Source organism: Mesocricetus auratus, unplaced genomic scaffold (assembly GCF_017639785.1).
Source record: "Mesocricetus auratus isolate SY011 unplaced genomic scaffold, BCM_Maur_2.0 Super-Scaffold_100676, whole genome shotgun sequence".
NCBI classification, from domain to species: domain Eukaryota; kingdom Metazoa; phylum Chordata; class Mammalia; order Rodentia; family Cricetidae; genus Mesocricetus; species Mesocricetus auratus.
Window position 1 is genome coordinate 117,591,692 of NW_024429266.1, and position 26,737 is coordinate 117,618,428.

The 26,737-nt window shown below is 45.7% G+C and overlaps 1 protein-coding gene and 1 long non-coding RNA gene across 4 annotated transcripts in view; one reads left to right on the plus strand and one right to left on the minus strand.

Moving 5' to 3' along the window:
- Chn2 (chimerin 2) overlaps positions 1-26,737 on the plus strand; it is a 252,893-nt gene that overhangs the window by 116,062 nt on the left and 110,094 nt on the right. For 2 of the 3 annotated variants that reach the window (XM_021231033.1, XM_005076808.4), the window contains exon 2: positions 17,694-17,732. In XM_021231033.1, the coding sequence (XP_021086692.1) occupies positions 17,694-17,732 (39 nt within the window). Of the gene's footprint in view, positions 1-10,468; positions 10,644-17,693; positions 17,733-26,737 lie in introns of those variants that run through there. The other variant, XM_040738919.1, reaches the window with a different exon arrangement.
- On the minus strand, positions 12,771-26,115 carry LOC121137076. The gene is made up of 3 exons (XR_005874295.1): positions 25,377-26,115; positions 21,196-21,455; positions 12,771-13,979 (listed from the first exon to the last, which is right to left on the minus strand). It is a non-coding gene; the product is annotated as an uncharacterized LOC121137076 (long non-coding RNA).

A 26,737-nucleotide genomic window follows, 5' to 3' on the forward strand; every position in this document is an offset into this window, starting at 1 on the left:
GGAAAGGGACATCTTCAGACAGGCCCACGGTGCATCAGCAGTGAGAAGCTCTATTTATTAAGTGCTAACCATGACCTAGGCCAAGCACTTCCCAGTGATCTTTCCACAGATCAGGGGGGGAGATGTGGTCCTTGAGAGAAACAGCCAGTTAAAGAACCACAGATGGAGTTAAGGCTTTAAGATCGTCTGTCCCATTTGTATAGTCTCAAAAGTAAAAATGGGAAGTAGGTTGGAGGAACATGATGAGGGTTATAGACGTGAAGGCTAATGGCCAGACTCTGCTCTGAGCCCATGAACGGTGTCACCCTTGTACCTTAAGCATGTCCCTGAATAATTTCTTCCATGGCCTTATACTTATCGTTAAGTTTCCAACTGATGCCCAACCCCAGCCCCAACCCAACCATGAGCCATGCATGCACTGTCCTTGAGGGTTTAGGGAAACCAAGGAAGAGTTAGGGTGAGGTGGATGGATGTGAACTACTGAGAAAAAAATAGTAACAACGACAGTGACACTGTGCGATGGAGTCTGTCTATGGAAAGTTTTTTTTTGCATGTGCATATGTGAATGTGGTATGTATGCAAGTGTGTTTGCATGTGTGCATACACTTGCATGTGCAAGTGTGAATGCTTGGGTGTGCATGTGCCTTGTGGATGCCTAAGGCTGGTGCCAGAAGTCTTCCTCCAGTGCTGTCCACTTTGTTCATTGAGGCAGGGGCTCTCAGATGAACCCAGAGCACAATAATAGAGCTGGTCCGTCTCTCCAGCTTGCTATTGGGATCCCCACCCTCCCCTTACAAGTGCCAGAATTACACGTGGCCCACTGAGCCTGCCCAAATTTATGTGGGTGCAGGGGATCAGATCTCCCATCCTCATGCTTGTTCAACAAGTGCTTTACACACTGAGCCAACTCCCTAATTCTCTGAGCATTTTGAAGATGACCTGGTCTTTGGTTCTCAGTTGATTTGACCACCTTGTTGTAGAGAATGGATTAAAACGCATCTGAAAGCCAAGTAGTAAATAAATCCGGGTTCATAGCAACCGTTTCACCATGTAAGGTGTGTGTGGGCGTTTCTGGCGGCTGGGCAGTAGTAGTCACCAAGCTGTAACCACGAGTGTTGAAAACACTTCGCTTGTGGTCCTGTTTAGAGAGAAATGGTTTTGGAAAATTCGCATCAGAGTCCATACCTGTTGCATCTGCGTTCTTTGAGTATAAGGAGAGGAGTCAAAGGCCCAGGGCAGAATGGAAAAGTTAATACAGATGTGCCCCTTGTGGACAAGAGGCTGTTATTGGATGTATCCACATGTGCTGTTTGTGTAGTTTTAAGGTGTCATTGACATCTGGAATGAGTCAGTAAATGCCACAGACAAGTTCTCTAAGTAATGGGCACCTGTAGAATAATGTGAGTTTAGTAACCTGGAAACTATCAGTGACACAAAATGCATTTGGAAAGGTGTCTAAAATTTTATGGTAAACATCTCAGAAGTGGTCAAGGGCTGAATGCATTTTTCTTCCAGAACCATCTGTTTAGTGAAGTGGCATTCACAGGAGTGGAACAATGTGAAGTTGCATTTTTGTCCCTGGGACCCAAAAGCAAAACCTATTTCATCAGAATCCATTGCTTCTAAAACAGCCATTTCAGAAAACTCAGAGGTTGCCCATGGAAGACTCACACCGGCTCTTGCTGAAAATGCCTGTCTTGACCTCACTTCTATGCCTGCACGGGTGAAAGTATTCTGTTAGGACGCAGGGGGTGGGGAGGAATGCCTGCTTAGCTTCTAGCTTCCTCAGCAAGCTTAGACCTAGAGATTGAGAACCTGTCCCATGATATTTAGGAGACCTCAACCTGGTTACACTAGCTCATGGTTTCATATTTTCCTTTTTCACTTGTTAAAGTTTGAAAGTCAGGTCAGACCCTTCCTAGTCTTGTAACACCATTATCAGACCTGGGGGTGCCAGAGAAGGACTTTGAGAGGCCTGTGGAGGGAGGAGACTTCCACAGCTGGTCTACTGGAGCAGGCATCCTTAAGGCCATCGGACTGTGTTTCATCAGTGTCCTTTCAGCGTGACGAGCAAACAAACACATAGTGAGCATCTGGTGTGTACTTAGCATCTGTCTCTGCTTTAGGTTGTGCTAACAACAGCTGATGTAGGCAGGGGGAGTGAGCTTTGGGTGAGCCAGCAGTTCCACTAGGATGGCTTCCATTGGAATTCAAACTGTCATTCTCTCCTGAACTCCAGAGGCTTCTTTGTGGTAGTAGTCAATCCGGGGCTTCTGCCTTGAACAAGTTAGCCCTCTGCCTGCCTGGAGAGGTGAGGGGTCCCCCTGATGGCCTCCTTTGTGACCTTCTCACTCTTCAGCAGACCATACACAGTCCTCTTGCAAGACTACTGATTCTATGCATCTTTGGATACAGTCAAGGAAAATTAGTTTTCATCAAGATGTAGACTCTTAGCAGGAATAGTTATCCAGCCTTAGGGGTTGAAGTCATTCTTTTATCAAAAATGCTGAGCGAACACATGAAGTTCTCCTTTCTCTCCAGACCACTCAGAAAGAAAAACAACACTTTAACATCAGTTTCTGCCCTCTCCTCCCCCGCCAGCTTCAGCATATAGGCAAATAGCCTGGCAAACTCCTACTCATCCTTTACTGTCCAGCCCCACTGTAGCTTCCTCTTGAAGTTGTTCTCATTTCCTTCCTACCCAGTCTTGGGAGGACCTTGTTTGGTTCTCGCCCTCTGACACCCTCAGCATCTGTACACACCCATTCTTTTTCAATCTTCCTCCTCCCCCTCCAAGGAGAGCTGCTTGAAGGAAAGAACATCATGTCATCTATGCAAACCCCTTGCCCATGTTGGGTCCAGGGGCAGGGTGATGCTAACAATCTGTTAGGTGGTGCACTGGAAATGACCACAGATCCTTTGTCAAAGCGCAGTATGCAAACCTGTTATATGCTCCTTTGGCCAAGGACACTGGGTGTGGAAGCAGGTATAAATGGCCTCACACAAGACTGACTGTAAAGGAAAGGTTTCTTTCCATATTTGGGTTCCAGGTAGTAGTGGAAGCCTGTAGAACTTTCACATGAAGCAATCAGAAAAACAAATGTCCCACTGTTGCAAACGACAAGAAGATACGGCTGCCAGCACCTGTGGTACTGCTGTCCTAAACCCTGTGAAGTCATACAATATTAAGATGACAGCAGGGGGCATTATTCTCGTCTTCTATGCAGTACAAATACTTTCCCTTTCAGAAACCACTGGAGCTGCTAGTTGTCTGTCTTCCTAACTCTCTAATTACAGACATGTTGAAGCTGCTACCCATCCTGCCAGGACCTACAGGAAGATTCCTTCCTCCCTGCATGCATTTGTGCAAGCTCTTCACATCACATTGACAAGTGCATGCTACTCAGAGTTAGCAGGGCCTGGCTTCTTGCAGGTCTGCGATGCTCAGAACACTTCCTGAGCCTGCTGGGGTTCTTTTGCTCTGTGGTATGGCCAGCTAGGCATCTGAAGTGTTGCTTTTCCCTGTGTTTGTTGTCTTAAAACTATTTCCTTTGTAAGGAGTTATTTTTAAAGCAAGTGATAGAGAAACCACAGAGATCGAAACCTAGGTGCAAGGTTAAACCTGAGCTCTAAACCTCAGGAGGCTTTGTGTCTCAGAAACTACCCTACCCCAACATCTAGACAACCCACTAGGCCCCTCTGTCCCTCTGTCTTTATTTTTCTTAATCTAGTAAGAAGTCAAGATTAGTTGGCATATTATATATGCACATATGTACACACACACACGCAGGCACATGCACATGAGAGAGAGAGAGAGAGAGAGAGAGAGAGATCTTCTTACTGTTAGATTACTCAGTTTCTTTGTTATGAGCCCAATTATGTTCTATAAAATGTCCAATATACCTAAAGTTATCTTAACTGATGATAGCTTCACTCCGCTATATATTTATTAAGGTGCCTCTTAATAAATATATTTAACAGAAACTAATAAATACCATGTAGTCATAGTCACAATTGCAAGAATAAGGTGTAATTGTAAACAATCTTTGTAAAAGTTTCCGTCTTCTCTACCTTCCTCCTTCCCATCTTTTTTTCTTTCATCTTTTTTTAATCCCTTCCCTTTTAATTCAAATGAAATTAAAGGGTATATCATTGAAAACCGAGTCTCCCAACCTCCCCTGACCTCAGCCTCCCACATATTCTTTATAGACAGACACAGTCTTAGCTGTTGGGAGTTGATTAGGAGAATTGTTTTGCATATTGCAAACCTTGGTCTGTACATCTCCAGGGAAGTTGCCAAGTCTGACCACCATGGTAGAATTAAAAAAAAAAGAAAGAGAGGGAATTGAAGAGCAGAGTAGAAAGTATACCTTGCCACCTGGTATATCAAGGCAGATAAGGAAACAAAAACTGAATGGGACTGAGGGAGTGCAGGCATCCACCAGCATACCCGGAGGAGCAGGCAGAGGACACTCACCACTGTCTCCCGGTATTGTATGAGTTTAGGAACAAAAACTCAGGGATCCCAACTAGGCTTCAGATGTGGAGGAAGAGCCAGGGCCTCTCAGGCTGGCAAGTTCCTTGGCTCTGTTTTCAGCCAGTGAGATTAACTGTGATCTGGCAAGGTTGGGTCAGAGTGAACTGATGTGTGCCCCTTCTTGGGATGAATTCCTGCAATTATATTATCTACCCCATTTCGTATGAGTTTTCCACTGTGAGGAATGACTGCACCCACTCACAGAGTCATCTGCTGCCAGTACTGTAGTGAGCCCATAAGCTGGGCCTCAAACGAGCTGAGGGTGTACTGACAATGCCTGAGAAAGAGCCATACAGGCACTTAGAGCCTGACAGGGACACAGAAGGCTGCGGAGGAAGAACTGGAGGGATTCAGGGAGTGAGGATGAGGGGGGAGGAGGAGAGATGAAGGAAGACCCAGGAGGGAAAGAGACCTCTTTAGTACCATTTCACTTTTTGTTCTAAAAGACGGCAGGAAATTAAACAATGTCACGATTTTTCCTGCTTCTGTGCTGTTTTCTACAACATTCAAGCGTTGTTGCTTGTTTGCAGCAGACCAGAAGGACCTGTACACTTCACATTAGCTTCTGCATGGCAGAGTCTTCTGGGAGATGAGGCCATAGGGGAATCAATAGGTTCCAGAGAAAAGCAGGTCCAGTTTTTAATTCCGCATGCCACTACCCAAGTGGCCTTGGGAAAATGGCCAAATGTCTTTGAAGTTCATTTTTCTCCTTTCCAGGAGATAAAAGTGTTTACTGTTGGAAAACACCTGTACAACCATCCCCAGTTTCACATGATCTAGACTAAGGGGATTGATGGGTCTACCTCATTCGAGGGTCCATCTTTGAATGGGCAGGTGGGTATGGATGGATGAGTAGATGGAGAGATAAGTCAGGAAAATTATAAGTATTTAAGGTTATACATATAAGGAGCCTATCCCAGAATCTGAAATATGCCAGAACATTCTACTCCTGGTGGAAGATTGTTTATCTTCTTTTCTTTCTTCATCCTTCAGAACCCTTTGACTCTGAATCTAATATGGGTGAAAATTTTACTTTTTTCTGTTAGTAGCAGCAATACCAGGCCTATAACTTAGGAAATGCTTTTATGAGAGATAGTATATCATGCCCAGGAGCTAACGTCTTCAGGAGAAGATGAATAAAAAAGCCAAAGCAACAAACAACCCCCCCCCATAAAAAACTACCACCACCACCAACAAACAAAAACCAAAACAAATACCAAAGAACAACTGATTAAAAGAATTTCTCTTCTCCATTCCTACAGCACTGTAAGTCCACTCTTGTCATGTTTAACCTCATGTTATGTTAACATGCACATGTGTCCAGAGGCTGGATTTAGCAGACAGAGGGGCAGTGCTTGTTTAGTGGATGGATGGGTGGATGGATGGATGGATGGATGGATGGATGGATGGATGGATGGATGGATGGGTGGATGGATGGGTAGATGGATGGATGGATGGATGGATGGGTGGATGGATGGATGGATGGATAGATGGATGGATGGATGGGTGGGTGGATGGGTGGATGGATGGATGGATGGGTGGATGGGTGGGTGGATGGATGGGTGGATGGGTGGGTGGGTGGGTGGGTGGGTGGGTGGGTGGGTGGATGGATGGATGGATGGGTGGGTGGATGGATGGATGGATGGGTGGGTGGATGGATGGGTGAATGAGATATTTTAACTCCAGGCTGATTCCTTGTGCCTGCATTCTGCATGTTGCCTTACTACCCTCACCCATGTCTAGTGTAATATTTTGTGCCAAGTATGCCATTAAACTCTAGGTAAATATTTGTTAGATGGGTAAATGAATGCCCTGAAGGGCCCTGGAGGAAAGCCAGGAAGACATTCCTCTGGAGAAAGGAATTTGTAAAGAGGAGGGGCAGCTGCTGGAAGGAACAGGGGAAGGAGAGGGTTCTCCAGGCTCAAGGGAGTGGAGGCAGCGAGGCTACCTCTGAAGACTCAGACGTAGTAGAAAAAAAACAGTAATGATAGAGAGGGAACCCACTCACCAGGAGGGGCTGGGAAAAGTCTCTATCTTGTAGGAACAGAGCCACTAGCTGGGAAGAGACCCCGGGGGGCAGAGGAGAACAGGAGTTGTTTGGCAAAGGTAATGAGGGCGGCAACCATGGTGCTGGCCCTTGTCCCCTTTATTGCCATAGCATGTCTCTAAGTGTCTGCGACAGCTCCTACTCAAGCATTCTATTTTTCCAGTTCCCCTTGCTCTCACCCCACTGTGTGACTTCTACCCCAAGTTCGTCAACCACCACCCCTCCCACGCCTCTTGTTGCTGCCGCCTGGGGCCCCTTGTCCTATCTCATCCGAGCAGCTTCTGACACCCTCACCACTTCCCCTTCTGAGTGGCTTTGCCTGGCCGCCTCTTCTCTTCCCCCAGGCTCCCTGCTCATTCTCTTCTTCTTAATCCTCCCATGCCGTCGGTGTGCCTGCCAGGCTCTTCAGAGGTCTCCTGCCACGCACCGAGCATCGATCCTCTGTCGTGTCCTGCACTTCAGTGTCTGCAGCACAACATGCTTGTGGGACTTGCCTTCAGAGAAGCCCGAGCCCGGGCTTTTGTCTGGACTGCAGACCTCTTGGACTGTCCCATTGCTGCCTCCTTCCAGCAGTGAAAAGCAAAGGCCACTGCCATCTATCTTGCTGGTTTGCTTCTCACATGGTTTTCTCAGTTATATGAAAGAAATCACCCTCCATCCTACTGCCGAGGCTATCCACCATTCTCCGCCCTCTACCAACCCAGCGTCATGCCCTCTTTCCCAAGCCCTACGCATTGGCTGCCTCCGCATCTATCAAATCCATTTCCTCCATTTCTATTGATAAGGCTGGAGCTCAGATGGTTCACGTCACTCACCTAGCTTCTGATTGGTCTCGCTACTGCTCGCCTTCCCTCACTCCCCTCCTCTCTCCCTCTAACCCAGCTTACACCCACACTGGGATAATCTTTCCGGCCAACACACTGGGTCCTGCATCATCCCTGCTTACTCTTCCTTCCCTTCAGAGCAAAGACAAGAGCTTCGTTTCTCCATCTTTGGGTCTCTGGAACCCTGTTCTCTAAGTTAGTCTCTAGCCACTCTGGGACCCCACTTTCCCATACCAGCCTCTGCCTTAGCCAGCAGGCGGGGCCAATCCTGCTCTTGTGTCTTGTCTGGCTTCAGCAATACCTTGGTTTGTGTGTCATGGGGCAGCAGCCTGTTTGTCCACAAGGCAATCCTTGTGGCTGTTGTGTTCAATGTCCAACCCTTCAAGCAGGTGCAGTGTACTATGGTACCAGAAGCTTTGTCTCTGGAACCTTTAGACCTCTGTGCCTATTACTGAGACAGAGCTACTCAAGGTCAGAGGTCAGACAAAGCTTGAGGAAGGACAAAATGACCCAATCTAGTCCCACCTTCCAAAAGCTGGGAAATGCCACTCTGATCTTCCTTCTTATACATCCTCTTGCCGCATTCCAGTGGTCTCCTCCTTTGTGTCCCACAGCAGAGTGTATGGCATGAGTTTCTATCTTTCATTAAGCCAGCACCTGACTGAGTGCCTGCTATGTCCTAATATACAGTAATCATAGAATTTCAAATTGAACCATTTGTGTCCATCAGGAGACAAGTGGGGGCTAGACCTAGCAAGGCCACACACTCTGTTTGAGATCCATGTACCCTAGGAGGAGAAGCATCTTCTTCACACTGCCCAACTGTTGGTCTGTCCAACCACCAAGCTGCCTACTTGAGTAGGACATCTTTGTATAAACGCATGGAAGAGACCCAATGGGCTAAAAATGACGCAGAAAGCAGAGAACAAGATAAATGAGGCCCTTGCTTTCACTTGCTGTGCGTCAAGTTTATGGAGATAACATGTAAACACACACACACACACACACACACACACACACACACACACACACACAGAGGCCCAGGGAGGAACTGAAAAGAGTCAAGTGTATGGCGTGCATGGCCTGGGAAGAATGTCTAGAGGATGTCTGACTCCATGCGGCAATCAGAAGTTAACCACGTGTGTTAACTTGGTACCTCCGAGGACCAAAAGAAAGGCCAATGTGACTAAGCTATAAGAGAAAGAAGAGCCTGATGGGATGAGGAGGAAGAGCCAGAGACAGTTGGCAGAACTTTCTGAGCCCTCCTTCCTCTGTGCTGGGGTAACCAGAGCTGGGCTCCTGGTATTTATTCAGCAAACACTTGCTGAATGGAAAACTCAGCGTGCCTCTGTATGCAGCATCAGTCGCCCAGGACAGAAGCTCCATGCGGCCCCAGTGCCCTCTAGTGACCACAGACTCCAGCTCTTTGTGGCCTCATCATTGCTAGAAGGTCTCTCCAAAGTTCATCTTCAGGCTCAGCCTGAGGAGCTAGAAAGTTCTGGTAAGGTACAGGGATTTGTCCTATCAACTCTCCTGCAAGGGGAGCTCATTCCATGAAATGGTATCTGAGTCAGGCAGAAACCGTTACAGAAAACCACAACCATTCAAAATTCAAAGTGATGGGCTCAACCCCAACTGACGGCATCTGCAAAACAACTAATGAACCTAAGGCTCAGGGGGCTGCATGCAAGAGGAGGTGGTGAGAACTAGAGTGTCAGGGAGTTTGCTGTGAGGCTGTCTCCTAGAAATGTCGAAAGCTACAGCCATGGAGCTCACCAGCATGGCTGTCTAAACGAGAGCTGATCAAGGTGGACACCCACAGACATGCTAAAACGCGTGGGAGAAAGCTCGGGAGGCCTCAACCCCACACAGAAGAAATGCAGGCAACTAAGGGATGCTGAGAGCAGGAGACATGGTCTTCCCCAGGGAAGATCACCCGAACTGGCTATTCAGTACCAAATGGTCAGCCCTGAATACACGCATACAATTAACATTATACCCAGATTGAACGGGTTATATTTAGGAACATGCGTATATATGTATATAAGAGGTCACAATTTTAAAAGAGAGCAAGGAGGGATATGTGTGAGTGTTTGGGGGAAAAGTAAAGGGAAAGTCATGTAATTATATTATAATCACAAAAAAGAAGTTTTTAAAAACCCTGCTGATCCCCCCAGCTGATGCACACCAGGCCTTCATTTATTTTTCTATTTTCTTACCCAAACCATTTTCAAAGAGAATAAATGCACAGAGGGTCTCATTTCTCAGGACGATGCAGATAATCTGTGCAGGTGAGAAGTATTAGCAAGAAATCTCCGGAAAGCTTCTCATCCAACATTTTGCAGCAGTTTGATCAAGAACTGGAGCCATTTGACTGCCGTGGTCTGACAAGCCCGTGGCTCGGGGTGCACTGCAGCCCCGTGAGCATCTCGAACCTTCAGAAGCTTGGGCAGTCCTGTTGCAGACAACTGCAGTGCACACAGAAGGAGCACCCCACTCCGGCTGTTGTCTGCTTTCATTTGGATCCCAACCCATTCTGGCTCCATTAAGCTAATCATGCTACAAATCCTGAACTGTCATTTCATTGTGTGGCTGCTCCAGGACTGATTGAAAAACCTGTTTTCGCCCAACCTCCCTGGAAAAAGCCCACTGCAGCCCATTTGCAAATGTGTGCATCAATAAATCAAAAGTGGCAGCCGAGGGCTGGCATTTGTGAGAGAGGGAATGGTAGAGGGGGAATGCAACCTGCCCTCCGCTTATTGCTCAGAAAATCCCCTGATGCAAGTGCACAGGTTTATCTAAGATACTCTCAGCGGAGGCCTCCTCCAGCTTGCTTGTTAGGTCATTCTTTGGACCAGTGAATCTTTGGCTCCTCTCGTGTCCAAAGCCTGGTTGTGAGTTTCCATTGCTCTTGTCACCCTCCACTGAGCCAAGGGAAGGAAACTGGCTCTCGTAGATGTTTACAGGGTTCCTCCTCGGCTGTCACTTACCCAAGTAGAACGCATGCTGTCTTTCATTTTTCTTCATTTATCAACCCCCAGATTCCTTTACACTTGCTCCTCAGGTGATTCTATCATGGTGGTGTGTCTCTGGAGCCATAAATCCTGGGATGCACAGCCTTCCAGCTGCAGCCAACAAAACCCTAGGGACTCGTGTATCCTCACATCAGGTCGCAGCCATGTTCCAGCAAGAGCTCCCTGTCTCCATCTGCTACTCCTCAAATACAGTCTTTCCTGTGAGTTTATAGTTAAGTCTTACAGGCATCACAAATTAAGATGCACATTGACACCAGCCTGTCGGGGTGTAGGGAGCTCAGACCATAGGGGAGTAGAGAGCTCAGACTGTGGGGGTATAGGGAGCTCAGTTTTCTTGCACACTTCCTTGAGGTTTCCAGTTAACACAACCTTTTCTGTCAAATATTTTAACAAAAACTTTTGAAATAAAAGCACATAGGCTTTCACTCACCCGAGTTCCACCCCTTGAACAATGCAACACAAGTTGAGTCAAATCATTGTTTCCATCTGCAAAAGGCTGAAAGCAGCCGGCATGTCTGTCACTGGGAAATTGTACACAATTACGTGACTTACGTCTTAGGAAATGCATACACTGAGAGCAAGCTTTAGGTAAATGAAGAAAAAGAAACATAGATGTCTGTGTTAGGTGTAGAAAAACATGCCTACCTATGAAACAGCATCCAGAGCTGCTGGGCAGGTACCACACGGCTGCTGTCCCAGCACCAAGGAAGCTGAGGTGAGAGGGGTAATAATAATTATGGAGACCTTGCCTTAAAAATGTAAGGAAAAAAGAGAAATAACACTAAAATTCAAAAAGCAAACTGCAGAGTCACATATTAATATATAGTATGTGACCATTTGGTAGACTTTTATTGTAACTAGTCACAGAGCAAAAGTTGTAAAGACTCACACAAATCTATTAATGGCCCATTTTTATTGAGGTAGGAGACTTTAAAAATGACACATTTTTGAATTATTATGTTCCTGTTTTCAACAGTAAGTGTGCACGACTTCTGAGTTTAGTGAGATCTCTGGTGAAGTCTTGGTTTTGCTGTTCACTAGGCAGATGATGTCATCCCACGCATGCTCTCTAAGGGGCCCCAGTGCCCCAGGCTGCTTCACAGACTGAACAGCTTCTCTGGGCTCATTCTAGAATTTGATTTCCTCGAGACTGTGCCATCTTTTCAAGGTTCAAGTACTCACCATCTATGACCTCCTCAAGGTCACTTTCAAGTTCTAATTGTGCCTTTGGCCCTCTTGGCCCTCCTCTCCCCTCCCCTCTCCTCTCCTCTCCCCTCCCCTCTCTCCTCCCCTTCCCTCTCCCCTCCCCTCCACTCTCTCCTCCCCTCCCCTCTCCTCTCCCCTCCCCTCCCCTCTCCCCTCTCCTCTCCCCTCCCCTCCCCTTCCCCTCTCCCCTCCCCTTTTCCCATCTTTTCTCTTTGAAGTGAGTGGAGATAGCTGCTTCCCCGCCTGCCTGGAATGGTGGATTCACAGCACAAGACTTTTCGAAAGGGGGCTGGATAGTAGGCATGGCCCTGCTCTCCTTCCTTCACCCTCTGTTCTTCCTGTGTCAGCACCAAGGCTGTCTGTGTTAAATATGAGCTGTTTCTGTTGTTCTCGCGGTATCAACTGCTTTTCAAGGTGATGCTTTATTTAGGCAGTGCGTAAAAAGCAAACAACAACAGCAAACCTAGCACTCCTCTAAATTTACTTCTCATTCCTATACAAGCAATATAAATATAACCAGAACATCACATGGTGTAGGTAAGCAATCAGAGAAAAACAGGATTACCTATCCAGTGCCAAATATAATGGCTTTTTAATAATTGTGCTTCTGGGAATCTGAACTTTATTTATTTATTTAGTCAGTCAGTCAGTCAGTCAGTCATTTCAGCCAATAAGCAAGAAGATCTGAGTTTGATCCCTAGAATGTACATTTTTAAAAAGCCAGGTGTGGTGACACACCCTTCCAATGCCAGCTCTGAGGAAGCAGAGACGGGGGCTCCCTGGAGCTCACTGTTCAGCCAGCCTTACCTACTTTATTAGCTCCAGACCAGTGAGAGACTGTCTCTAAACCAGGCAGATGTCACCAAAGGAAGGAAACACTCAAAGGTGACCTTTGTCTGCACAGTACATGCATGCCCGTACAACCACACACATGTGCACTCACATGAACATGCATGTATGTACACATACACAACTAAAATATGAGGCTCAGAAGTGGTAACTTATGCCTATAATATCAGTACTTGGGAGTCTGAGACAGGAAAATTATTATTTCTAACACAGGCTGGACTGCAGACTAGGATGGTATCTAAAATGGAAAAAAGGAAAAGATACCTTGATAATAAATTGCTTTGTAATTTTACTACTAACAATGTGGCAGGAATATTTTATGTCACTAAGGATAATGATAGCATTAAACATAGAATTTATTTTATAGTCAAAGAAATCATTTCATTTTAGTTATTCTCATAATTTGTCTCATATCCACCCTTTACCTTTTTAAAAATTTATTTTGAAACTTTGTCTGTGTTTGTGTGTTGTGGGTGGAGAGCACGCTCGTGCCATGAATGTCAGAGGACAAGCTTTGGTTGGTAATCACTTTCCACCTCATTGGAGATGGGATCTCCTGTTGCCCCACCCTTCATCAGCCAAGTTGGTTGACCTCCAGCATCTGGGAATTCTCCTGCCTCAGGCTTCTGTCTTGGTAGCACAGGTATCTTTATGTGGGTTCTAGAAATGTGGACTCCAAGCCTCACACACCCTTATCCATCTCCCTGTCCCCCTTCCTTTTTCATTCTTCCCTTTCTTTGTGTCTCTCAGTCTCTTCTCTGGTTAAACTGTCCTCACAATACTTGTCTTCTCTTTACAGATTAATCTTTCATACACATGAACCCTTCCCTTGTCTTAATGCTTTGTGTTGGCGAACGTTCCTACTCTCATTTGATAGTTTAAAGAGCTGAGTCCCAGAAAGATTAGATAATCTGCCTGAGATCTCACGGTGAGGGACAGAGTAGGGTGTTTAATCTAGATGGTCTCACCCCGGAGGCTGTCCCCTGGACCACAGAGCATGGAGAGTCTGCACTCATTTTTTTCTTTCGAGCTTCACAAAAATTAAAATAATAAATCTGTTATATGATAGTATCATTTTCTTAACTTCAATATATGTAAATTGGAGGTGTCTGCCGGACAAGAATGAAAATACATCCAGGTCCTGAAGACCGGTGACGTTTTGTTGCTTCAAACTTGTTTTATAACCTTGAGGAAGCCATTTAATAGCTCTGTGTCTCATTTCACCCATTTGCCAAGTAATGAAGGAGAACTAAATGACCTCACAGGCCTACTCCATGTTTTAAAGGGAAATTGGAACAAAAGACATAGGTAGATTGGAAAAGTGCTTGTCTAGCATATTGGAGGCCACAGGTTCACTCTCCAACACCACATGGAACTAGTGTAGTAGTGACTGTCTATAATCCCAGCAGTAGCAGGAGAATTGGAAGTTCAAGGCCATCCTCCGATGCATAACAGCTTCATGAGATCCCTGAGAACTTTATCTGAGAAAGAAAAATAAAGATAAAATGAAATGTCAGCTGATTCAAGAGCGAAGTCCATCTTCAAAGAGAGAAGCAGATTATGGAAACATTTTGGGAGCAGTCTGTGCAAATAGCTTTATTGTTAGCCAGGGAGTGTTGGAGACAACCAAGGATTTGTTATGACCTATTAAAAGTATTATATGATCTGTCCCCTGACCATGGCCACTGAGAAGTGTACTGTAGCGGTGTGTGAAACATGTCTCAAAGGCTAAGGTAATTATCGTCGTTCCACTGAAGCATGACAAATGACCTCTCAATTTAAATTCTTTTATATGAAAAAGAAACTTCCATGACAACAGCCCTGGAGCTTAATTACAGACTCCAGGTCTGAAGAAACGGAGACAGTCAATGGCTGTAGTGGAGAGATAAAAGACAATAGCAGTGAGCCACCTGGGAAGAATCAGGACAGGGTGACATCACAGTGACATAGTAATAGCAGCCCGCCACATCAGGGACTTAATGCTGAGCACAGTTCTCTCTTGGGAGCATTGCAAGAGCACTCTTAGTGAATCCTCATGACACCCTAATACTGAGAGTAGGGGACAGAAAGGAGCTGTGTTCATGACACTTAGCAGTGCTTGTCTGCAGATGGCCTTGTGTCCTGAGAGTTCATACACACACACACACACACATATATAATATTTATTATTATTATTATATTTATAAATATAAATTATATAGTTTTATGGATTTTTTTTAGATGGTGTCTCACTGCATAGCCCTGGCTGGCCTGGAGCTCAAACTCGTAGATACGGTCAGCTGCCTCTGCCTCCTGAGTGCTGAGTGCTGCCACCGAGCAGCTCCTGTCATGAAGGCAGGCACTGGCCATTACCTCAGACTTTCTGACTCTCTCCTTGGCATCATGAGTCTCTCCCAGAACTCTCTGTTAGGAGAAGAAAGGTCTGTGGCAGGATGGAGACCACGATGCCGGAGGCAGGTGTTCCTCATACATCACCTCTCCCAGGTTCATAAATGTCTTCAATTATTTAACATGTTTTGGTTTTAGGTTTTGAGTGGCATCTGTGCTTATACTGTCCCACTCGGGCTTCTCTGGTTTGTGTCTGAAGGCCTGGTATACGCTAGCACCTTTCCAGGGGTTATGAGTGGGCCAGCGCTCCTGCTTTAAGGGAGTCTGACAAATACTGAGGTGAGACCAGTCATAAAAACCCAATTAATCAATAAAAAATCTCTATGGTAACAGAAGCTATGAAGAAAATCAAGCTGCATGTTATGAGAGGGACTGGGTTAAGGGCAAGTCCCCTAGGAGGTGACATTTGGGCTGAGCCCTACATGATGGGACAAATGAGCCATGCAAAGACCTATTAGTGAGCATTTTAGGAAGCTCGTCCACAGAGCAAAGGTACAGACTCGGAGAGGCTTTGTGTGTTCTAAGAACGAGGAGGCTGGTGTGGCAGGCGAGCTGTGCAATGGGGAAATGCGTGGAGTAGACTCAGCGGGGCGGGCTCCAGATAGAGCAGGCCGCTGCAGGCCACAGTGAAGTCTATTTCACACACAGAGGGAAGATGTTGGCAGGTTCTGGACCAGGGACTGTTAAGATCCTTAGCTTCTGAGGGCAGCTTTCTTCACCTCTGAGCTGTTGGCAACAGGAAGCAAATACAAAGGAAACTGTTTACACTTTGTAGGGGCAGGCTATGTGAAGGTTAATGGGGCCACTGTGTCTTATGAGAAAAGCCATCCTGACATTCATAGTGAGGTTGTCTAATTTAAACTGACATGTGGTAAGAACAACTTAGTTCCAAGCCAACTCAGGACTGCGCCCACAGAAGGGGGCTACTGCCGCTACCCCAGACCCGCCCCCCTCAATCCACAGAAAACAGTGCTGGGGTACGGAAGGATCGTGACCACATCTAGCCTGGCAGTTTATTTACCTCATAGAATAATCTCACCTGAAATAATAAAGAGCTTATAGGTAGTTTTTCTCCCTGCCTGTAGCTGTCTCTTGTAGCGTCTCAGGGATTTGATTTCTTTATTATATGTGTGTCTCTGTGTGTTCCCGTGTATGTACGCATGCTCAGATATATGTATACAGTTGCCTGTATTGATTTTCATTTATCTTTGAAAGCTGCTTTTGGAGATGGTATCCACATTCACGCATATAGGACCTGGCTGTTCCTGTGGAGAGGCATGGGATGGATGGTTAAGAATTCTATTGTAAACACAGCAAGTTGGTTTGTTTGGTTTGAAAAGGTCTTTTTAATAAACATTCAGGCTAATGTTTAACATTGATTTATGGTGCAAATAGGATGAAACGATCCAGATGTTTAGGCTAATAGCTCACTATTACGAGGCATTTTTTCTTACTTTGGCACAGGTATTAAGAGTTAATGCCAGCGGGCTGGGGAGATGGCTCAGGGGTTTAGAGTACTGGTTACTCTTGCAGAGGTCCTGGTGGCTAACAGTCATCCATAAGAGGGGGTTTGACACCCTCTTCTGACCTGTGGCACCAGGCATACATGTGATGCATGTATGCACATGCAGGTAAAACATTCATACGCATAAAATAAGTACATATGAAAAAATGCTTGAGGAGTTAATGCCAGTGTTTGTCTGGTCACAATACAAACCATCAGTGCACTGCACTCTCATACACAGTGACCTTTGGGTCCGTGAGGTGATGAGCCAAAGGAACAGGATATTTATTGTAAAATAAAATTTTAAGCTAAGCAAGCATAACTGAGTAGGACTTGGGTGGGGGGAGTTTATCACATTGGAGTTTGGTATTGATCAGTAAATAGCACATTTGTTTCTCAGGGAGAAAAACTTTCTCAGATGTTAATTCCTTCCAAAATTAGGGAGTCCGGGAGTGGGAATGGGGAGTACACAGCAGGGCTTGTTCAGGTTCCTAAAGATGCAAAACCAGAGAGCTCGAGCTTCCGTACCAGCCACGTGCATCCGGAACACTCTCCCCCTGGCTGTCTAGGCTGACATGGGCTTCCTTAGGCTCATAGCTGAGTGCACAGGACATGAACTGTCACCCAGGCCAGGGGCTGAGGGAGCAGCCATGGCCTCCTCTCGCCCGTTTCTGAGGGTGATGAAGAACACCTTCATCCTGTCCTACAACTCTCTCATCCGACACCTGTACTTGCTGTGAGGCTGCTGCAAATATTCTGAGTCACGTGTGACATTAATTCAAGGGACTCACGCCATCCCAAAAGCGCCATCCGTGCCTCTACAGTCAGGTCCAGGAGTTTCAGAGTGGAGTGGCTTTTGGCCGCACAACTTTCCACACCTAATATTGTGGGCTCGCCACTTTGCATCCTGCTCTCAGGTCTTAGTAAATGGACTAAAGATCTGGCTGGGGACGGTGGGATACATTATGTGTTTATTATGCCAAGATGAGTAAATACATTTTGAAAGGATCACTAGAGAGTGCAATCGAGTTAATTGCTTTAAAATCTTTTTTTTTTAATTTACTAGATTCTGAAAACTGTTTACCTGTTTATTCTGTCACAGTAGTGATCCAAAGATGATGTTGTATTTGGGCCCACAAGTTACCACTCACGTTCTGCCTCTGTGGCTGGGACTATTCTGTCCATGAGCTGAGGGACTCCAGGGGTTGGAATTGAGTCCGGCTGACAGGCTGTCCCTCCTCTAGGGAAGACACCGACTTGCAGGTTGACATGCAGTCTCACGTGATCTCTCTCTTCATTCTAGATGCTGAGGAATACCAGCCTCCCATATGGAAATCATACTGTGAGTACCAACAGCAGAAAAATCTCTGCAAGTCTTTAGCCTGCCTGCCTTCTTGAAGGATCCTTGCTGGGGCGCAGTGTACATGAGTAGTCCCATAAGCAGCCCCAAAGATCCCAAGCTCTTCCTTTCACTGAGGAGAGATACATGTCAGAGAGGGTAAACTCTGCACTCTAGGGTTGCTCCAGGGGGGAGGGGACCTTCTGACCCTCAGTCTGGGGGCATATTTTTATTTTGTATGAATTTGGTAAGCAAGAGCGAATGTATTTGACTTCCATGAATTATGCTCTTTGCTCATCACTCCAGGGCTGTAATAGCATTTGACATGAACTGTTGAAAAATGAACACACAGTGTCTGATCACTCCAGGCGACTCCGTAGAAGCATAGCTCATGTCTGAATATTGGTCACCGAGCAGCTCCTGTCATGAAGGCAGGCACTGGCCATTACCTCAGACTTTCTGACTCTCTCCTTGGCATCATGAGTCTCTCCCAGAACTCTCTGTTAGGAGAAGAAAGGTCTGTGGCAGGATGGAGACCACTATGCCTGAGGCAGGTGTTCCTCCGGGCTCACTGCTGGGTAGCAACCATTGGTGCTACTGTCACTGTTGATGCTGCCGTCATTGCTGCTGTCCACTGAGGACCTGCCCTGGGCTTTGAGCTGCTAATTCCGAGAGTCTCAGTACACCCCAACAGATAGGGACTACTGTTACCTCTCTCTATAAGGAATCCACAGCTCAACAAGGACAGAGGCTTCTCCAAAAGGGGTAGGGGGCATTCAAAATCCAACCCTTACCCTGCAAGCAGACATCAAGACTTCTTTTCTGTTTTTTTATAATCATAAATTGAGTACAGTGGCATGCCCCTGTAGTAAGACATACACTCTGGATGTAAGGGCAGGTGAACCTCTTTGAGTTCTGTGCCAGTCTTGTCTATATGATGAGCTCTAGAACTGTCAGGTCTACATAATGAGACTCTGTCTCAAAAGTTAAAGTCTTAGATTTTCTATGTATACATTTGTCTGCTTATCGTTGTAGTCATATGCCATATAATGGCACCTCCACCCAAAATGGACTGGGCCTATGACAACATATACTATCAGCATGGGCCATATAGTACATGTGTGTGCTAGGCTATACCATCTAGGTGTGTGTAAGTATACTCTGATGTTTGCAGAAGCACACATTGCCTAACAAACGTTTCTCAGCATGTATTCCTATCATAAAATGGTAGAGGGTATATGTACATTATACATACATGCATATGTACATATTTGTTATGACAGTATGGAGGTGCATAAAATTGAACATTATTGGGACTTAGGAGATGGCTCAGCCAGTATACTGCTTGCTTTACAAGCATGAGAACCTGAATTCAGAACCCCAGCACCTATGTAAAAGCAGTGTTGCGCATGCCTCTGATCCTAATACCAGAATGGAGACAGGAGGATTCCCAGGGCCTTCTGGCCAGCCAGTCTAGCCTAATGAGTGAGCTTCAGGTTCACTTAAGAAGCTCTATCTCAAAAAAAGAAGCTGTAGAGTGATTAAGGAAGAAACTTGATATTGACCACTGGTATGCACACATGCATGTGCACACATGCACCATATACATACACCATATGTTAATCTGAGAGTAAGACTTTTCCTTAATGCATAAACCAGCCCCTGCCTCACTGTATAATCCACCTCCCCTTCCAATGTGTGCTCTCTGTCATCTTGTAAGACATATGCCTCCCCTGTTTAAAAATGTAAAAGCATGTTGGGCACTGAGGCCTTTGTCACTTTGTTTTGTCTAATGGATTTCATTGCCCTTGGCACTCTTCAACTTATTTCTCCTCACAAATATATAGCCCTCATCCCTCTGTGCAGGCACGTGCAGGGCCCCTCATTCTTTATTACATGAGCCTGTTCTCCCATCTGTGATGTTAGGGGCTGTGTGGGTCTCTAAGGCCCTTTCAATGTAGGGCTCTGCTTTCCCAGCTTCGATTTTAAAAGGCGGTGCTAATGACTTAGTAATTGGATGTTTTTGTTTGTTTGTTTCCTAATGGAGTGTGAAGTACTCTACAGTAAATCAACAAAATATCCCTGGGAAGAGATGTTGGGTGTTCCTTGAGTTACTGGGCATCACACACTGCCTTGCTCACATTAACAATCCAATAAATATTTGTTGAGCAAATGCCACTACTGGGTGCTTTACTGAAATACATGATACTAGCTCAAATTCATCCCCCCTTTTTCTAAGTGACCTTAGGCCACCCAATTTATTTCTTAAAAGCACTTTTATATCCTAAGGAAGCTAGGAAGAACATTGCTAATTACATGTCCACAATATCTATTCTACCCTAGTATATTAGGTTGGAATTTTACTTTTGGATCTAGAGTCATAGAATCTTCCTTGAAGAAGGGATGGTTTGGGTTATTTAATACAAATTTAGTGGCATATACAAAGTTCTTTATTCTATCAGACTAATAAGTGTTTGTTATTTAGAGTTCCCAAGTGAATGAATTTATAAAAACAAAGGACATATGACACATAGGACACCAAAGCCATTTTGATCAAAGCCCTACAGAACATCACTAAAAAAAATTCTTGGTCATTGTGGATCATGGAATTTTTTGTCGTCAGAGTAAGTGCTAGGAGCTGTGGGGCCACAAGGATGCATAAGACCAGGACTTGACTCAAGGAACCCCAGTGTCACATGATGGCCCTAAGTCCCTGCTCTCTCCACTTTCCTATGGGGATTAACAGACTGCTGTTTTCTTAGAGACAAATGCTATCACTTACTTAGCTATGTCCGTGGGGTAATCTTAGTCCTAAACATCACGCATATGTAGCTCAACTACTAACACCAACCCCCAAACCATGGGCAAAGTCTTTGAGAAAGTGTTGGAGTTGAGGGCCTAAAAGAATAGCCACTTTTTAATTCGCCTAAAATAATACGGAAACCACATTTGAGTGATAAGCCGGAACTGTGTGAAATGTGGGCCTGGGGCTGACAGGTTCAAATGCCAACCAACGTGAGAATATTCTGAAGTATTCCTTTGTAAGAGACCAAAAGTCAGCCGGGCAGCAGACACTGGGGCTGACAGTTGTCCCAGGAGCCTTTTCCAGTGGGAGGTCTGACACTCGGAGCTTGTGCTTCTTTTTCTAAATAGGAGCTTGGACTCTCACCCCCTGGAGAACTGCCACAGTCCAAGCACCTGACAGGAATATGATAGTAGTTGTTCTTTGATCCTATTCCAATCGTGAGTCATAAAAGTAGCATGGCGGCAATTTGTCAAACCCCATAGGTCACCTGGCTCCCTGTTTTGGGGCCCCACAAGACTTGTCTTTGGGTCACCATGGTGCCATTGGCCAAGCAATAAATTTTAAGATAACATTTTGTTAGCAAGGCAGGGTCTTCACATGTTAGTTAGAGGTGAGTTTGGGACCAGAAAGTCACCCACAGCACCAGTAACCTGATCCTACCTGTGAAGTTTTCCATGAAAATGGTTAAGACACTGGAGTGGGCATCGTGGTACAGCTCATCTCTTATCCACTGGCTAGACTCAGCTCCTGGATCCACATGCCCCTTTAGAAGGGAGTGGGCTGCAGAGCCTAACCTGGAGGACCATCTCAGTCCTAAGAACTGATGGCTTTGAGTAGGTTCAGGACCACGCAGGCATGATCTTTCTCACACCAAAACCTGTTGACTCATTCCTGTGTTGTTAAGATGGGTCAGTTTGTTTCTAAAGAAAAGAATAAAATATTAGCTTTCTAAAGTTTTAGATTTCAAGGGAAGGTGGGCATCCCTTTCTCGGCCTCCACATTCCTCAGTGACCCCCACCCCTGCTAAACAGGTTGGTCCAGTGGAAGAATTCTCTCCTATGCTGGAAAACTCCCACTTCCCCAACCAGGGAGGGCTGGCAATATACTCAGGACATTGCTGTAGAAGCAGATTCTACAATGTCACCGCTCTGCTTATGGAACCACCTTAAAAGTGGTGGTTCGTTATTGCATTTTGCTTGGGAAATGTGTTTGTTGAGTTAAATCAGGAAGTGACACCTTCAGACACCTTGACTGTGCCTTGGAGAATAATTCCCATGGTATTTGTTTTAGCTATTCCTTCAAGTGATAGGCAGGCTCTTACCGAAACCTAAGATAGGAAGTTGCCTGGATTTTGTTTGGTTCCCATTGCAAGTGGCTGTCTTGTCAACATCTGGAGGGACAGACACATGACCTATATGATGTGCTGGCTTCCCTTCCGTTTGGCAAATTCTGCTGCTCAAAGAGCATATCTAAGCCTTAGGATTCTGTAGACCTTCTGATTGAGGAAAGGGCTATCGGTTAATTATCTGCTATAGGGGCCAGGAGTTTGGGTACCTCTGTGGCTTATTGGGTGGCAGAGGTCTGTCCCTCTTTCAAACTGTCTCAGGAGCTTCCGTTCCCAGGGGTATGGTTGGTGATCCTGCATCTCTCTATGCTGAAGTGCCTAGTGTCCAGAGGGCGAGGTTATGGGATTTGGGCTGATGACATAAAGCACGCTGTCCAGAAGTATGCCTTTGCCTGCATTCTTCAGTTCCACCAGGACCATCTCAGACTCTTCCTCATTCAGGGCCCTCTCCATCTCGTTCTATCTCCATGCACACTTTCACAGCCTCCGCTGTTTGTGAATAGAGCATGGTCTTCCCACATCCCTGCTTCCCAGTGGCCCCTGTCTGCCCACCCCGCCCCCAGTGAGGCAAAGATCACTAGTGCCTTCACCCCTCGGTGTGCACTAGAGTCTTCTGGGAAGGCCCAGGAAAACAGACTCTGAAGGCTCCTTCCCGATCCTTCAAGGAGTGGATCTTTTCAGGGATGGGGACTAGGGATCTGGATTTTATGACAGCTTCCAGTAAATTCTAATAGGACCAGCCCCACTTGGGACCTTTCCACCAATTTCATTAGAGAGCTGCTGAGTTTGGGGCCTGGACATCCAGGCTATGAAACTTGAATTAGTCCTGTTGTCTGTGTGACTTCTGAGCAGACATCTCCATGGTTTCATTAGCATGTTTGAAAAAGTCATGGAGGAAATTTAACCAGGAGAGTCAATGAGAACATGCCAGAAAGTCTGACTTACGATAAGTTCCTTCCTTTCTGTTGCCATGATAAACACCATGACCAAAAGCAACTTAAGGAGGAGAAGGTTTATTTGGCTTATCATCGTAGTCCACTGTTGAGGGAAGTTGGGACCAAGAACTCAAGGCAGGAACTCGGAGGAAGGAACTGAAGCAGAGACCATGCAGGATGCTGTTTCCTAGCTTGCTCCCTGTGGTTACCCTGGCCTGCTTTCTATACACCCGAGGACTACCGGCCCAGGGGTGGTTTCAGTGGGCTGGGTCCTCCCACATCCATCCATCAATCAACAATGACTAAGTAATATCTCAAGAAATGTTCACCATCCCTAGCAATTAAGGAAATGCAAATCATAACAACATAGAGATTTCATTTTACTCCAGTAAGAAAAATAATCAACAAAGTGGCTGACAATAAATGTGGGGGAGCCGGGCGTTGGTGGCGCATGCCTTTAATCCCAGCACTTGGGAGGCAGAGGCAGGCGGATCTCTGTGAGTTCGAGGCCAGCCTGGTCTACAAGAGCTAGTTCCAGGACAGCCTCCAAAGCCACAGAGAAACCCTGTCTCGAAAAACCAAAAAAATAAAAATAAAAATAAATTAAATGTGGGGGATAGGGAACCTTCATTCTTTCTTGGTGGGATTGCAAACTCATCCAGTCACTCTGGAAATCAGTGTGGAGAATTTTCAAAAAACTAAAAGTGAAATCTTTTTCCCAAGCATACCACTCCTTGGCATATGCCAAAAGGACTGGACGTTCTGCACCATAGATAACTCTCTCAGACATGTTCATTGCTGTTCTACTCATAATGGCTAGGGAATGGAAGCATCCCAAATGCCCTACAATCAACACAACTGATGAGTGCATAATGAAAATGTAGTGTAGAAATACTATTCACTGGTAAAGAAAAAATGAAATCATGAACTTTGCAGGTAAATGGATGGAACTAGAAAAGATCATAATGAGTGATGTAACCCAGACCCAGAAAGACAAGCATTGCATGACACTCCTGGTTCTAAATCTTCAGATGTAAGGACACAGCCTGGATTAACTGTAGAAACCAGTAAATAAAAGGGCCCATTGCAGGGCCAGGAAACAATAGAGAGTGGAATAGCTGGGTACATGTGATCTGATGAGGAAAATGGGGAAACTGGGAGGTTCTAGTCAGGGAGAAAAATACAGAAGGAGAAAGGATGGTAAGCTAAGGGTTTCTTTAAAAAGCCACAAGGAATCATAGTACTAACTATCTACCTAAAAATGCATATAATATATGTAAGTCTGTGATTAAATATACATATATAGTTTAAATGAAATTTTCCATCTGGGCTGACAATGAGCCATTCAAGAACCATAAACTAACAAGTACAATGAAAACAATACTAGGAGGCATGAGAAACCTTTCTCCAAGTTGCTGTTCAGGGTTGTCCAAGAGACTCCAAAACACAGACTGTTGTTATTGTACTTGGTTGCCTCTCAGAGGTGGAAGGTATTCCTTATTGCTGAAGACACTATCCACTTTGGATGCAGGGCACATGGACCCCTGAGCTGGAATGACCTGAAAACCTCCCTGAGGACTAGATTTCATGGTAGCATAAGGCATGGTGTCATGCAAACTTCCAGAGAGAAGTAACCAACAGTCCTACCCAGCTATGATGCCTACAAACCACACAATGACCAGAATGGCACAGTTACCCTAAGGGCACAGTAGTGGTGTGCTTGGTGATAACCAATAGCTCTCTGATTGTACTTAAGACAATTAGAGGGAGTTTAAATTGGACAATTTAAGGGAAATCATGCTTGGTACTGGAAACCTAGCCAACTACCCAGGGAAGTGATGGATCTTGGAAGAAAAAAACTATAACCACCACTTTACTAAACCAGCATAATTCCTAGCCACATTCTAAATATCCGTCCTTATATCCACGGATAAGTGTAGTCCTCACCCTCATCAAAGAAACCTCTGTTTGAAATAAGAGACCATTACAGAAAGCTAAAACCAACCAAGAAATGCAGAGATACATCTATACCACAACTTCTGCACCTAAGGTTCAGGGATTATTATAGAGGAGGGGGTGGAAAGATTGTAAGAGCCAGAGAAACAGGGGATTTGCTGTGATATTATGTCTACAAGGAGTGCCAGAAACCACATCCATAAAGTGTCACCAGTGGCTGCCTAAGCATTAGCTCAACAAGGACAAACTTGCTAGCACAAAGAATGGCAGACAATTAAGGAATGCTGAGAGTGTGCGGAATAGTCTTTCCCCAGGAAAGATCACACCAAGTGGCTCTCCCTACTAAAGGGTCAGCCCTGAAAACCGTATGCAAGAAACATTATACAGACTGAGCCGGTTATATTTAGGAATATGTATGTACATATATACTCACATATGCATATAATAACAGTTAATACAAAGAGACTGAATTTGAAAGAGGGCAAAGGAGGAGTATAAGGGAGGGTTTGGAGGGAGGAAAGAGAAGGGAGACATGATGTAATTATATTATAATTTCAAAAATAAATATTTTTTCAAAAGAGAAGGACATACGCCCGCAGTCTTACCCATGGACCAGTCTGGCAGAGGCATTTTCTGAAATGAGACTCCCTCTTCCTGTCACCCTTTCATCTGTAGCTGCAGTTACCCCCACCCCAGTCCCTCAAGGAGAGCCCCATGGTCCTTTATCCTGGTAACCCCAGGAAGCTGGCTTCCTCCTGTGCCAGTCCTTGAAGCTCTTGTCCCACGCAGATGTTGCGCCTCTAAATGACTCCCTCCTACGACCAAAGTCTCCTGGAAGGCACAGCTATCCCTTCATCAAGTTCTCCGTTAGGGCTGGGGCCACTGTACCAACCACAGCCAGTGTACACAGACAGATAGCGTACAGGAAACAAAGACTTGTTTTTTGTTTGTCATTGGTGTTCATGGCAATCAGGGTTGTGAAGAAACAAAGGAGCAGAGTGAGGATGGTTTCTGCACAGGCGCAGCTGCCAGGGCCTCCCTGAGACACCAAGAGGAGGGTAAAGGCCTGAATGATTGCGGCGACTTAAATCATGCGGATATCTCGGGAAAGAGCCACAGAGGGAGGGAGCAGCAAATGCAAAGGGCCTGAGGTGTAGGGCTTTGAGGTCAGCAGGTCACAGTGCAGATGAGTGTCCTCGCACAGGTAATTAACCTCCCTGCGTGTCCTTCTTCATCAGAAAAGCGAGGATGCAAACAATAGCAAGTTGTGTTCTCCCGGGGTTTGTGAAGACACAAGTGTTTTCTGGACTCCCTGGCAGGCCCTTAGTAAACCCATCCCTTCTGTGTGCCTGCATCCCATTCATCCTCCCAGCCTCCGCATATTGCTGACAGTGGTGCCTGGTGCACGGCAGATGCTCATACATTTGCTGATGTGACTTGCAAAGAAGCAGCATCTAGCCCAGACTGCTCTTGTCTTGTGACAGATGCCTGCCCTTAGACTCCTCCATCACAGATGCTGTTCGCAAACCCATCCCTAGTCCCCATAGAACTTTCGGCTTCAGGAGGCACTGACAATGGGAAGAGGGGTGAGATTCTCTATGATCCCACTTGGATCTAAACCTCTGGGAGTGTGGGAGCAGCCTCTGTAGTTTGCATCCCCTCTTTTACAGCCTGCCAAGGAGAAAGCGCCCTGCTGGTACAAGGGGAGCAAAGGGACTCCTGGTACAGACCCCTGGGGTCTTGCAGAAGGCCAGGGTCCTCATTTCTCTGTTACTGGCCAGCTTGTCTTCGTGTTCCTCTTCACCAGCAGTCTTCCTGACCCATCTCCCAGAGCCTTTCTCATAGTTTTTTAATAAGCAATACCTACTCACAGTTCCCAAATCAAGACACTAGACAGATATTCATGGGGAGCTCTTTATTCTGCTGCTGTCTTCTCTCTCTTTTCATCTTTCAAAGGCAATTGCTT